Below are 14,051 nucleotides of genomic sequence, written 5' to 3' on the forward strand. Positions count from 1 at the left end.
GTTATATTAAAAAAATCCAGTTATTGAGTGCAATTACAAATTAAGTGTCAAGAAAAGAAGGTAACAAAATAGGAAGCATTCCACCTAGTCTTCTGCCCCACTTGTTTTGCTAAGTGGTATTTGTAATTGGTGAAGACTGTATCTCTAGTGTATGCCTTAGTATCATAGGTCCAGCTGAAATGGTGATGCAAGATACCCAGCCTAACCCATCGGTTTCTGCTAGGTGACTCATTGGTGTGAGTGAAGCAAGTGTGAAACCTCCCCTTGACCCCACATCCCACTGTCTAAGCGCGCTTGTGTGCCTCCTTTGCTCTTCTTTCTTTCTTGGGAAAGCGCTTCTTGCTCCCTGCGAATGGGCTAACTGTTCGTGATTGTGTTTGAACATTCAAATACGGTTGCATGGTGGTTATTTGGCTTCACTCCTCAAAATAAAATAACCAATACAAGTGTTGAAACACAAGGAAAAGCTCAACGCATTCATAAGAACTATGCAACCCTTCTTATCAATATTGTCTCCATAATAAATGGCAATATTTTCCTGTAGCTTAGTTACAAAGGCATATAATGAAAATACGCCTAAAAGTCTCTCTGATCTGCCATTTCCCTGTGCATCCCATTTTAAAGCCACCCACAGCTCACTCCCAAAGTTTTTGTAGCTAATAACACCTATGCCTCTCTACCTGTCCCCTGAGGCCTTATCATCTTGCTCTGCTCCACATTAATTAAATAAAACTCAGAGCACTTGTTTCCGACCTGCACAAAGCTTGAAATCTGCGGCTTCCGTTTTAAACCTCAAGAACGGTTTGTGTGCCTGGAAGCCTCTCCGAGTTTTGCCAATTCTAACAGTCAAATAAAAACTACTGCTTCCTCCACAGACTTTACCTTATTTTTATCTTTAGATATTCAAGGCTACAATAACACTATTGACTTAAAGAAACCCTTGTTTCATTTAATGGATTTTAAAGTATAATTACAGTGACTTATTCTTGCTTTGCAGCTTAAATCTGGATATAAACTATCAAAACATTGGATAGTTCATGTTTAGTTTTTATAAGAAACTCAATTTTCTCTTGATTTAAACTGTAGAAAGCAGGCGGGTACTACACTAGTGGATATCACGAGCACAGAGAACAGCGCCTATAATGTTCTGGAGTATACGTGTAGCAGAAGCATTAGAGGTAGGAAATAAAACATACGAGGTGCAGGTTCTTCAGCTTTGCACTGACAATATTTTGCGTCCCCTCCAGGACTAATACATTTTAAGTTTCCAACAGCTCCATCTGCTGTTGTCACTGCACCTTTTTTTCCCTCCACTAAGAGGTCCTTTCAGTTAAACCCATTTTGTTAGTATTTTAATACTGAAACCCATTTGAGAGTTCCAGCACCTCAGTTTGTATTGACTCTATGACATAAATTCCCGGGATTTTTTAAAAGAGTTTGTCAAGTATGGTGTTAAAGGTACAAACAGAAGACCTCTAAGACACGCCTCTTCTTCTAATGCAGCTAATGCACAAATGCCAAAACACTCTGATGTGGCCTTAAGGCTGCAGAAATGGAAATTCAGATCTGCAACTAAATAGACACTAAAATCTAGTAAAGCTGAGAAAAAAAGTAAACCCAAGTCTAGTCTGGTCAACAGGCTGTGGCTTGATAATAATTGGTACCAGACCAGTGTGTTACTGTATCTCGTTTGATCCCAATCAGATACAGACTGCATTTCTCTCAAATTAGTCAGAGGACTCGCTAGAGAGTTGATGCCGGCTGCACGCTGGCTGCAGGACAGAGATCCCTTAGGTCTGCCAGTGCAAAGGTAACTGGTCCTTCTGATGGATTTCAAATGTCAGGGAGAGCACAGCCATCACTTTGCATTGTGTGCCCAGGAATTTATTCTGCCGTGTTCAAGGAGCCCTTAAGCTGGATTGCTGACTCAGCTGAGAAGGCAGAAGACAGCCAGCACCTGTTTGTGACGACTGCTTCTGCTACGGACCAGGAAGGACTCTGAGACCATGTACTCGGGTGCCGAAATGGTCTCTGCACTGAAGTGGTGAACGACTTATGCCTGGGTGGTGTAAAAGAGGATTATTTGCAGCAACTGCCAATGCGCTGCAACCAGCTGTCCCCTACTGGTAAGGACAGAGATGTGACCTGTGTGTAAGCCCAGGGAAGCCACTCGTGGTACACCCTCCCTGACTGCTCCCAAGCCTTCATGCTCTTCCCCACCTTCACTGTCCTGATTTGAGAGGGAAGGGAAGCTGGACTGTGGGATGGGAGAGAATTGTAGTATACAGAGGGTGACTGAGTGAGTGAGACCTCGGGGCGTGCGTGAGCGGCACAGGTTACATACAGATGTGAGACCTAACACACACATAGCCTTGCCAATCAATTTCTCACTTCTGTTAGCAAATTCATCTGCCACAGATGAATTCCAACCTGCTTGTAAGGGAAACATGCCTGTAAAATGGAAAACCAACTTATTCTCTGGCACCTAAGAGAGAAACCTGGCTTAAAGAAAAGAAACCCTTTTTGCAGTTTGTATTTAATGGGCATTTCCTTCAGGGACTACACTGCAGTTTGTTAACCTTTCAACTTGAAACCTGTATTTTAAAAGTACATTAACGTGTCATTTCATGCAGCTTCTGTGTGATTTCACGAATACAGGAGAAAGACCATAAGAAAACTCAGACGCTTGCATGAGAAACCCGTATTTTTTCTTGGCTGCTTTCTGGGCGGTATCGCAGCCAGATACAAGATTGGCTCTAGGCAGTAGAAACCAGGCAAACCCAATCTTTTTAAGGTATGGTAGAAATCTTTTAGATCCTCTTTTAATTCCTACCATAAAAAATAACTTCTGAGGTACACAGTAGAGCCCTCACTCCCTCTTTGCAGGAGTGTCAGGAGAAGTGACAGGCTCTTCAGCCTTACCATATAAAAATAAACCAAATGGAAGGTCAGTTTGTCTTTTCCTTCAGGACAAAAATTCCAACTACTGCTTTCTTTCTCATTTTGGAGCATATTTAATTCCAGCATGATCAGAAACTGAAAACACTGTGGTTTTTCAAACAGGGTGTTGGGCTGTCTCTTGATCTCTCCTGCTTGGTTTCACTAATCAATCTTGCTCTATGCTTGTATCTATAGGCCATGATTCTCCATCTGGTACTACTATTTTTCATTATTTTTCTCCATTTGGGGCTTCCAATAGTTTCTGCTTTCCTGAATCCTAGGAGAGAAAATGTCCTTCACCATGAGTCGGTTGTGCACTCTTCACACCACTATTCCACATCATAAGATTTCTTTTCTAGGAGCACTGTGACTCCCTCGCTGTGGCATCAGGCTCTGGAGTGGCACTGCTTTGCAGACCTGTTGTAAACTACTTTGTGAACAACTGATTGCCTGTTTTTGTCAATTACTAATGTTTTGAAATAATAAATGTGCATGCTTTAGGCATATTAAGTGTAAGCAAATGCATTCATTTAATACAACAGCTTATTACACAAATTACTAATGCTTTGAAATAATAAATGTGCATGCTTTAGGCATATTAAGTGTAAGCAAATGCATTCATTTAATACAACAGCTTATTACACAAATTACTAATGCTTTGAAATAATAAATGTGCATGCTTTAGGCATATTAAGTGTAAACAAATACATTAATTTAATACACCAGCTTATTACACACAGCAAAGCCACTTCACCGAACGGATAGTTTTTTGCTGAAGACAGACATGCAATAGAAGCAACGCTGTCCACCAGGCTGGGGACGGAGTAGCAAACTCGGCATGAGAGGAGGCTGAGAGGGAGATGGTACAGCGGAGTACCAGTTTTCCTGCCTTTTCAAGAACACTGAAGAGGTCTCCTTGAGGCAAGACGGCATCTGCTACCAGAACAAAGCCGTTGGAGTCTCCATTAACTCAATTTATGAGGGTACTTTAGGGAGCATTTGAGGACCAGGCTTGGAAGCAGTAATTACTCTGCTGTCACTGGTTTAAAGTCTTTACTCTCTACTTTACATATCCCATAGTCTCACTCCGACCTTGTACGTGCTTTAAATGAGGGAGTGAGTGCACCGAGTTCAAGCATGTAGAAAGGAAGAAAATTTGATTTTCTCTTTAGCTGTTGATCCCTTCACAATGGGTACTCCTCAGATAAGGGCAGGACAGATTCTGGATCTGCCCAGGATCAGTGACAATGTTATGAATAAACAACACAACAACACAGCCAGAGAAAAGTGTCTGGCACCCCGTCCTTGTGAAAGAGCCATGGACAGAAAATTTAGCTGTACCTTTGCCATCTTCACAGTAGCAAAGATTCCTTTCCTTTCCATTAAGGCATTTCCTAGGCTCCTTGGTATACAAATTTTTTTCAGTCATTTGAGCACAACAACAGGAGGATGCTGCTGATATAGATGGAATTGAGTTGGACCACTGACAGGTATGACATTAAGCACAACTAGCTCTGTTTAATAAAGAACACATATGTCAGGTCACCAGAGCCAACATGCTGGGCCAAATGACAGGAAGGCTTGGTCACAATACTTTTCCTGACCTCCTTCAGAAAGACGTTCAGAGCCTATGGTCAGCTGCTGAGAAAGCATCAGCTCCTCTCTGAAGTTCAGATAAATATAGAGGGACAAAAAAATCATAGCTGCTATGGTATAAAAGAAGGTTTCTGAGATTAAGTGGATCTGTCTTGTGGAAGGTTTTGTAGGTTAGCGCCCATATCCTGGATTTGCACGGTGGTCAGTCAGCATTCACTTATGGAACACATCAAATCCCACTTCTTTTGCTGAAGAGAGGGGCTGCTACGTTGTATACCAGTTATGATTTGGATTTTTTAAGCTTGCATACCAAGAATTACAACTTCTTTAGACAGCACACAAGAAGAACTACTCTAAAAAAAAATCAAAATAATTTCCCAAACAGTTAAAACCATAACCATTGTTTCTCTGACAGATAAAATGGGAGTGACTAGTACAGCTTGATCCTTCAGGGCAGACTGATACTGAGGGAGGTCACCACCATTATTCACCAGGGATCACATCATGGGGTGCTGCAGCTGAGAACCTCCAAATGCTTTCCTCCTTTTCCTGGCACTACTTTGGGTTTTTTCCCAGATGTAATTTAAGGCAACTGTTTTACATCCAGGCTGCAGTTTCTTCTGAGAACTAGGACCCCTATGGCTCTTCCTCCTTCACAGCAAGATACCTGCTGCTGCAGGTGAGCAGCCTCCCCCTTTCTGGCCTCGTACTCAGCTTCTCATCCTGAAATTCAGGTTCTTGCCAGCAGGGAGGAGCACCTGATGACAAATTCAGGTGTGCCAACACTGGTCTCGCCTTTCTGAACACATGAGAAAAATACAAACAACGAGCAATGTTTTTCTTATCCAGCATACAAACGTCTTTCACACCTTTCAGTCCCCACAATGAAGTGCCTGATTTCCTCCTTGGTCCTGCTTGGGATCAGCATCTCCAAACTATGTCTGTCCAAGCATCAACCTAACCAGGAATCCAGCCAGCACTGCAGCCTAGGTCAGCTTGTACTGTCACTCACAACACACATATTTTCATAGGAGTGATGACAGAGTCAAATCTGACAAAATTCATATCAGAAATCTTGGCAAGGAGAAGTAGCTGCGAAGCATTATTTTGGGAACATATAGGAAAGGCACGAACAACCCTAGCCTGGTGAGGTCACATCCTTTTTGGCAGTCAGCAGGGCCGGTGCTGGAACTGCTAACAGCTGATTGCAAAGCTCCTCGAGAAGACCAGAAACACACAGCCAAGCGACACCTACCCAGGCTGCTGGAACACAACTCACACAACCCCACCGTGTTTCTCAAAGTTCAACCTCCTGGACCGCCTGTAAAAATCACGGTGTTTTTATTTTCATTTAGAGACAGCAAACTTCCAGCACTTGCAGCAAAAGAGAAAGTTTTGGGAGTTCCAGCTGTGACTGAGCCAACGACTAAACCAGAGGAGCTTCTCCTTTGAGGGCAGGGGAAAGCCTTTGGCGTTTTAAGGCAATTCTACAACTTTACATCGCACAGCTCACTTTTTTCATCACTTTGGACTATGCCTTTGGGTGGATAAGCTTTTTGGTTTTTGTTTTTTGTTTTCTTTTTGACAGCAACCGGCCAGCACGTGCTTCCCTCCACAGCAAAGGGAACACTGTGGCAGGAGAGCAGATAGCCCACTGCCTGGGGCCCGGTAGCACGGCCACAACACCGAGGGGAGGCCTGAGGCGAGGGGAGACCTGAGGCGAGGGGAGGCCTGAGGCGAGGGGAGGCCTGAGGCGAGGCGAGGCGAGGCGAGGCGAGGCGAGGCGAGGCGAGGCGAGGCGAGGCGAGGCCCGGCCCAACAGCCCCCCGGCGCCCCTCCGCCATCCGGCGGGCGCGAAGCCCGCCCCTCCTCCGCCCCGCCCTTTCTCCCCGCCGCGCGCTCGACGTCCCGCGACCGCTCCCATTGGCCGCTTCTTTTCCCGCGTGACGCGGCGCCGGGCGGCGATTGGCCGCCGCGCTGCGGCGGGCTGGAGGCGGGAGCGCTCGGCTGCGGCTGCGGTGGTGGAGGCGGTGAGGGGGAGTGGTACGGGTAGGGTGGGCGGGTACTAGTCGTGCGGTTGCCGTGGTGACCGGATGGCCGTACCCGGAAATGGGCGGGCACCGGGAAGCGCCCAGGGAGCGCCGGCGGCCGACAGGTACGTGCACGCGCGCGCGCGAACGCGCGCGCCCCCGCTCGCCGCCCCCCTCCCTCACTACCCTCCCCCACTCCCTCGAGGCGGCCGCCAGTTGCCGGGGCCATCGCCCTCTTAAAGGGCCCGCGAACACTCCCCCCCCCCCCCCACCTCCGGTCGGCCTTGCCGGTGCTGGCGGGAGCCGCGGTGCGGCCTGCGCGGGAGGGATGGCCGGGCCCGCCGGCGGGGGGGACGGCGGCGGTGGTGAGGGGGTGGTCGATGGTGAGGGGACCAGAGGTCCTCGCGGGCGGGCGCCGGCGAGTGATGGCGCCTTGTGGTTCCCCCGGCAGGAGCGGGCCCGGGATGGCGGCCGGGGTCCCGGCGTGGGGGTCGCACAGCATCTGTATGGTGTCGGACTTCTTCTACCCCAACATGGGGGGCGTGGAGAGCCACGTGTACCAGCTGTCGCAGTGCCTCATCGAGCGGGGCCATAAGGTCCTGGTGGTCACCCACGCCTATGGCCGCCGGAAGGGCATCCGCTACCTCACCAACGGGCTGAAAGTCTACTACTTGCCCCTGAAGGTAATGTACAACCAGTCCACGGCGACGACGCTCTTCCACAGCCTGCCCCTGCTCAGGTACATCTTTGTGCGGGAGAGGGTCACCGTCGTCCACGCCCACAGCTCCTTCTCCGCCATGGCCCACGATGCCCTCTTCCACGCCAAGACCATGGGGCTGCGGACGGTGTTCACGGACCATTCCCTCTTTGGGTTTGCGGATGTCAGCTCAGTGCTTACCAACAAACTTCTGACAGTGTCACTGTGCGATACAAACCACATCATCTGTGTCTCCTACACAAGTAAGGAAAACACGGTGCTGCGAGCAGCTTTGGACCCTCGGATAGTCTCTGTCATCCCCAATGCTGTCGATCCCACCGACTTCACTCCAGATCCATCAAGGAGGGATGACAGTACAATAACAGTTGTTGTTGTCAGCAGACTTGTTTACAGAAAAGGTAATGGGGGCTAAAATGTAAGTTTATTTTGGTTATTTTTTTTTCTTTAGGGTATAGTAAGAAAGGCCTTGGTTAGGTACCACTTGCAATGTATCTGTGGTATGGATTGGATTTTAAACAGGAGTTGTAAGGTGGTGGGTCTGAGCTTTTGTGTCTGTGCATTCAAGAAGAAATGTACATTTCAGTTTGTGCTTGTTGGGTTCCAAGGTGTATTTCTTTTGTAATATTGAAGATATTGAAATTTGTAAAATGTAAGGTTTGGCATGTATTTGGGATATGATTTAGGCCCTAATCTATATATTCTGTTAGAAATGTTTTAACTGTTTTTCATTTAATCAAGCAACAACAACTTAAGTGATTTTTTTTTTCATAGTTATCTCCTAATAGATCAAAAGTTGTCTTTTTTTTTCAGAATTTTGTGTTCAGTGGTGTAACTGTCTTCAAGAGATTTTTTTTTTTCTTCTTTTGAATAGAGTTATAGCAGTAGGCTACATCATGATAAGTTCTAAAATCAAATACAAGTAACGGCTTGCCTTAAATTTTCTACTCTTAGGTATAGATTTGCTTAGTGGTATAATTCCTGAGCTCTGTCAGAAATATCCAGAGTTACATTTCTTAGTTGGAGGAGAAGGACCGAAACGAATTGTACTGGAAGAAGTCCGGGAAAGATACCAGCTACATGACAGGTTTGTTCTGTGCATGTCTATGAGCCTTCAGTGTTCTTTAGGGGTGGGGAAGACAACAGCAATACCCTTTCTCCCTGCCCCCCTCCCCCCAAAAAAAACCCCAAAACTTGAGGCTGGAAAAGATGAGAACTATTGAAGGCAAGGCAGATAGACCAGACGCTAACTGAAGACTTATGGAGTGGGACTCTGATCCTGCAAGTTAATTCATAGAAATAGACCCTGGATGAACCTTCACTGGAGACAGAAAAAAGCTGACTTAGACGTAAATTTATTATATTCCTCTCTGATACTGTGATGCTTGAACCAAATATTACCATATGGCATAAGGTGTTAGACAGCTAGTCCATGTCGCTGCTGCCTGTAAGGATGACTGCTAGTGATTTATTTTATTATTTCAGTATGAAACTCTTCAGGATAGCGCTTATCTAGTATGTGTTCTTGTGGTACTACAAACGCATTCCCTGGTGCTACTGTTAGAAAAATGTTTCTGTGATGCATATGCATTTGTGTATTTCTTTGGGGTTTTCATGTTGTTCAAAAACAGTTTTATGTGGCAAGGACAAGGTTATTAACTTTCCATTTCCTTTTCTCCATTTTCTGTTACCCATTCTGTACTTCAGTCTGATAAAATTGTTTGTTAGTAGCATTCTCATTTAATCCTTTTTTGTTTCCCAGTATGTCTTCAAAATAATAGGTCCTGATCATTGTATCCTAAATACTTTTTCCCCCCCCTCAGACTCTGAGATTGATCGGACCTCATGTTGAAAATCCAGAAAACACATTTAAACGAAGAAGGGATGACATGTCTTAACTGCATGAATCCATGTTCTCTTACAGAACTAGAAAGCTCAGTAGCAATGTTTTGAAGGCAGTTGCTGTAAAACGAACAGAGCAACATTTCCCCCCAACTTTATTTTCAGAAGTTTGTTATCTTAGTGTGAAAATAAGAAGCAGAGTCTTCTATTTCTTCCTTGCTGGAAAAGTGTAAAGAAAATGGAACAAAGGCATCTGTGTTAATTCTCTCGCTATATAAGTGTGAACCAATGGTACATTTTTCAGAATGTGTAACATTATACAGCATTATTACAGTCCAAATCTAGTGTTTCTCTCCTTTTTTTTTTTTTTTTTCCCCCCGCTTATATGCAGGGTACGTCTCCTAGGAGCCTTGGAACACCAGGATGTCAGAAATGTTCTGGTCCAGGGGCACATTTTTCTCAACACTTCCCTCACTGAGGCCTTTTGTATGGCAATTGTAGAAGCAGCAAGCTGTGGTTTACAGGTAACAAAAAAAATAAAAAAATCTCAACTGTCTAGAACACGTGTATCCATTTTAAACGAAGTTCATGATTAAATAATATGTGCTTGTAACATTTGATTTCATCTGAGGCTTTGTCTTTACAAAGGTGAGAAAATATTATCCCCATTTACAGATCACCTGGAAGCTGAGACAGAAGGGTTAACCAAAACTGCTTAAGCTCCCAGAAGAAACTTGTGCAGAATTGGGAATAACATGTAGATCTGCTAACTCTCAGTTCTCTGAATTAACCAGACTGCCTCCCCAAAATGCTATTTCGTATGTACCCCTTTACAGAGTTTTGAGGTAGTCGGTGTTCATGTTTACTTTGATGTGCTACTTTAAGAGGAGCTGCAGAAAAATGGCTCATAAGCATGGGTGACTGGTCAGTCAGGCATACTGAATTACCAGACTAAGCCATTGTCCAAGAACTGTTTTCTTCCTGCACCAAGAACTGACGTTTGTTTTCTTATGTTAACTGAGGATGTATTTGCCTTACCATATAGGGATTCAAGATAAGAGTTGGAGAAAGAAAAAACAGTAAAAAACCTTCTGGCTAATTTACAACTCAGATTGACAACACAAAAAAAGTTAAATCAGCAGCCATAAAGAACTTAGATTCTCACATTAAAATATAAAGAAACTTTTTTTAAAAAGACAGACTGATAAGAGTATCTAATATACAAGAAGTAGAGATAATGTGAGGGACTTTTGGTTTTTTTATTCCAATATCCTTTGACAGTAGTTGCTACCTTGTTGTGGTAGTTATTCCCCTGTTGTGTTTTATTTTCTAGGGGTGAGGAAGTTCTGCAGTTTTCTTATTTTTGCCTGCTGTAGAGGGATGATTGCATAATTTGGGTCTTAGTAGTTTCTGATTTCCCTTTAAAAATAATAATTCAGATTAAAATTACTGAACTTCTAAAGAAATTCTTGTAAATGTTCAATAGCTTAGGAAGCATAAGATGAAGGTGGATGTGGTAAAACTGTCCTCTCCAAGTAGAGGTAACTGTTTTCACAAGGGACTATGGAGAGAGAGAAAGTTCAAAATCTGGTTACACAGATTTAGTTGTGTAACGTGACAAACACCTTTAGGAAAGAAGCTGCATAAACCACTCATTAGACCAAGTCTTCTGTTTTATCATACAACCAGAGTCATTCTGAACATCGTTAAAGTAATCTGCTATGCTCAGTCTTTTCTGGGGCCTAGACCTTTAGTTTGCATACAGGTAGAATTCCCAAAGCATGGTATCGGTCTTTGCCTTCATGGCAACCACTCACTGTATTTATTTTTTTCCTATTGTTCTGAAGTGCTGCATCTGAACAGTGTAATAGCAGTGTCATCACTCTGTTTTATTGTTATGCAGCATATATGCTGTTTCTTTTGTTTCTTTCAAAGGTGGTGAGTACAAGAGTTGGTGGGATTCCTGAGGTGCTTCCAGAAAATCTCATTATTTTATGCGAACCCTCCGTGAAATCTTTGTGTGCTGGATTAGAAAAAGCTATTGCCCAGCTCAGATCAGGAACACTACCATCTCCAGAAACTGTTCATAATAAAGTAAAGACATTTTATACATGGAGGAACGTAGCAGAGAGAACAGAGAAGGTACGTATAACCACTTCTTTTAAATCCTTTTAAAGTTCATTTCTGAAACAGCTACTTCTTTGAAAAATTACTATGTACATTCTCTGTGTAACCTTTCTGTGTATTTTTTCAGTGTGTTTCCTGTCAAACATACATGGTTTAAAAAGGTTCAGAAAATACTTTTTTCCCCGCCTGAATACATCCCTAGATAGGTGTTTCTTTCCTATTTGCATTTTTTTCTATGCTATAACTGCTGATAAATATTCTGAAGAACAGTGCAGATCTCATATTTTTTCCAGTCTTTGCTTTAAGTAACTTTTCTGGCATAACCGTAGAACATGCTGTACAAGGTGTATGAAAAGGAAAAGAGAGTTCATGGTGAAGTTTTGTCTGCTGCGTGCTAACAAGTGGTTTAAAATTATGAGGTAGTTTAATGCCAGTAGGCTGAACATAGCTGAATTTACGTAAGCTGTGGATGTAACGAAAATAAATTATCGCAATTCAGAAATTGTATTTCAGAATTAAAACTGTGCTTCAGCATAAAAACTCTGCTGTTAGTGAAGAATGTTAACTGCAATAATATTATAAACTCCTGTGGAGATCTGTTGCTTCTGACTTTAACCCCTATGTTTTAGGCAAGAGAGTAACTGCATCACATACCTCTTAAGTACATGGTAGTTTACTTATATATTTTAGGATTTATATATCTTAGAAGTCTCCTTGAAGTGTCATGTACAACCAGTTTATTTTATTGTTTTCAGGTACTGTCAGTACAATTCATTTTATGATTTTGTAACTGAAAGCAACATTTCAATTACAAAGCTTTTATAGAAGTTAGACGAGATTTCAGTTTTCTTTATAGGAACTTGCTGGGCTCACTGATTCAAGAACAGGGAACTGCTGGAGAGGGTACAGCAAAGGGCTACAAAAATGATTAGGGGACTGGAACATCTTTTTTATGAGGAAAGGCTGAGTCACTTGTGTCTTTTTAGTTTGGAGAAGACAAGAGTGAGGAGGATTTTATCAATGATTATAAATACTTAAAGGGAGGGTGCTAGGGGGATGGGGCCAGACTCTTCAGTGGTGCCCAGCAACAGGACAAGAGACAATGGGCACAAACTTGAGCATAGGAAGTTCCATCTAAACATGAGGAGGGACTTCTTTACTTTGAGAGTGTCAGAGCACTGGAACAATCTGCCCAAAGAGGTGGTGGAGTCTCTGACTCTGGGGATATTCAAAACCCGCCTGGATGCCATCCTGTGCAACCTGCTGTAGGTGAACCTGCTTTGGCAGGGAAGTTGGACTAGATGACCTCCAGAGGTCCTTTCCAACCCCAACCATTCTGTGATTCTGTGTTATAGGACAACTTCTAGGAAGGAAAATGTTAGTACAATTGGAAGAAATATGCATGGAACTTATGTTGTACAAAAAGACAGTTGTTTGTTAGTGCATTGTTAAGTTACCTGTAGGATGAAGTCTGTAATGTTCTCAAGGAAAAATCTGAATCCTTTCAGCCTTTTTTGAGTTGTGTGTAGTAGGTATTTATGTTTCTGTTCTATGAAATGCAGGACTTTTTTATTATTGGTTGTGGTTAACATATATTTAATCACTAGAAGCATGTATTTTCACATTAATTGAACTTTAAGAATTTTTCTAAGAATTATTAGTGTTTCTTTAAATAAAAATCAGTATCCTATTATCATTTGCTTGATTTGGAAGATTGCCAACTCATCTATGAGTTCATCCATCTTTGTGTTGAAAATCTAGCAATTGCATGTTCAGACTCTTTCTATGAATGGTGTGAATATGAGATTAAAATGCATTCGATTAATTAAAAAAGCCAACCCTCTGTATATAATAATACATGAGACACAAATTACGCAGCGTTCCTATTTAATGAAATACCCTTGAGGTCTGTCCTTTTCCTCCTTAAATAAATTAATGACATTTCTAGAACAGTACTCATAAATCGACACGTAGACTCTGCAAAGCTTTTGTCCTTTCTAGTAGTTAGGAATAGATAATTTGTTTTGCACGCTGATGACAAAGTACTGCCTGATTTTTGAGGTAGATCTTAAAACGATGTTGCTTCTTACTTTCTGTCTCTTTTCCCCTTAGGTGTATAACAGGGTTGCAGACGAAATGGTTTTACCAATGGATGAGCGACTTGACAGACTAATGTCTCACTGTGGCCCAGTGACTGGTTGTATTTTTGCTCTTTTTGCTGTTCTGAACTTCCTTTTCTTGGCGTTTCTGAGGTGGATGACTCCAGATTCCATTATTGATGTTGCAATAGATGCCACGGGACCTAAAGGTGCATGGACGAAACAGTATTTTTTGGGGAAAAAAGGAAGAGTTAAAGAAGACCTTTCAAGTTCCTAAAATGTTCAAATGGAGAGGAAAGAACGCATCAGCCACTAAAGGTTTTGATGCTTGCTGACAGAGACATTACTCTTAAAATTCTTCAGTTTCTTTCTGAAGTTCTCGGAAAGAAACTTGGTTAAATGTGCTACCTCAATTTAGGATGATGTTTTAATTTAGTTTTGGATTCATGCAAATTTATGGACATCTCTTTTGCACTTAAAGCTGGGAGGAGAACATGGGGTTTTATATGTGTCAAAAGCCTTTGAGACAAAAAAACAACGTTTTTCTCAGTAACTTGAATATTACGGAAAGTGACTGTAAACTTTAGTGGTATTTGGGAAAGCAAAACACAGAAATTATTAGCTTACAGTAGTCCCTGCTAATCCCTGATATTTACTGTGATTTTTATTTTGAGACCTGTTTAAAAATACTTAATTAAAAAC

At 42.7% G+C, this 14,051-nt stretch overlaps 1 protein-coding gene across 2 annotated transcripts; it reads left to right on the plus strand.

The window, feature by feature from the left end:
• Window positions 1–6,659: 6,659 nt before the first annotated feature.
• Window positions 6,660–13,626, plus strand: PIGA (phosphatidylinositol glycan anchor biosynthesis class A; the record flags this gene model as incomplete). 2 transcript variants are annotated; one of them, XM_082495098.1, is made up of 6 exons in its annotated part: window positions 6,660–6,691; window positions 7,018–7,682; window positions 8,236–8,368; window positions 9,515–9,647; window positions 11,059–11,265; window positions 13,363–13,626. In XM_082495098.1, 5 exons carry the CDS (start codon window positions 7,031–7,033, stop codon window positions 13,624–13,626), a joined length of 1,389 nt encoding a protein of 462 aa, XP_082351224.1. The 2 variants fall into 2 exon arrangements, with proteins under 2 accessions (XP_082351224.1, XP_082351223.1); XM_082495097.1 differs by lacking the exon at window positions 6,660–6,691 and having other exon boundaries at window positions 6,992–7,682.
• Window positions 13,627–14,051: the final 425 nt, after the last annotated feature.

The sequence above is a fragment of the Vanellus vanellus genome (assembly GCF_965231255.1).
Source record: "Vanellus vanellus genome assembly, chromosome: 1".
In the NCBI taxonomy this organism is placed as follows: Eukaryota; Metazoa; Chordata; class Aves; order Charadriiformes; family Charadriidae; genus Vanellus; species Vanellus vanellus.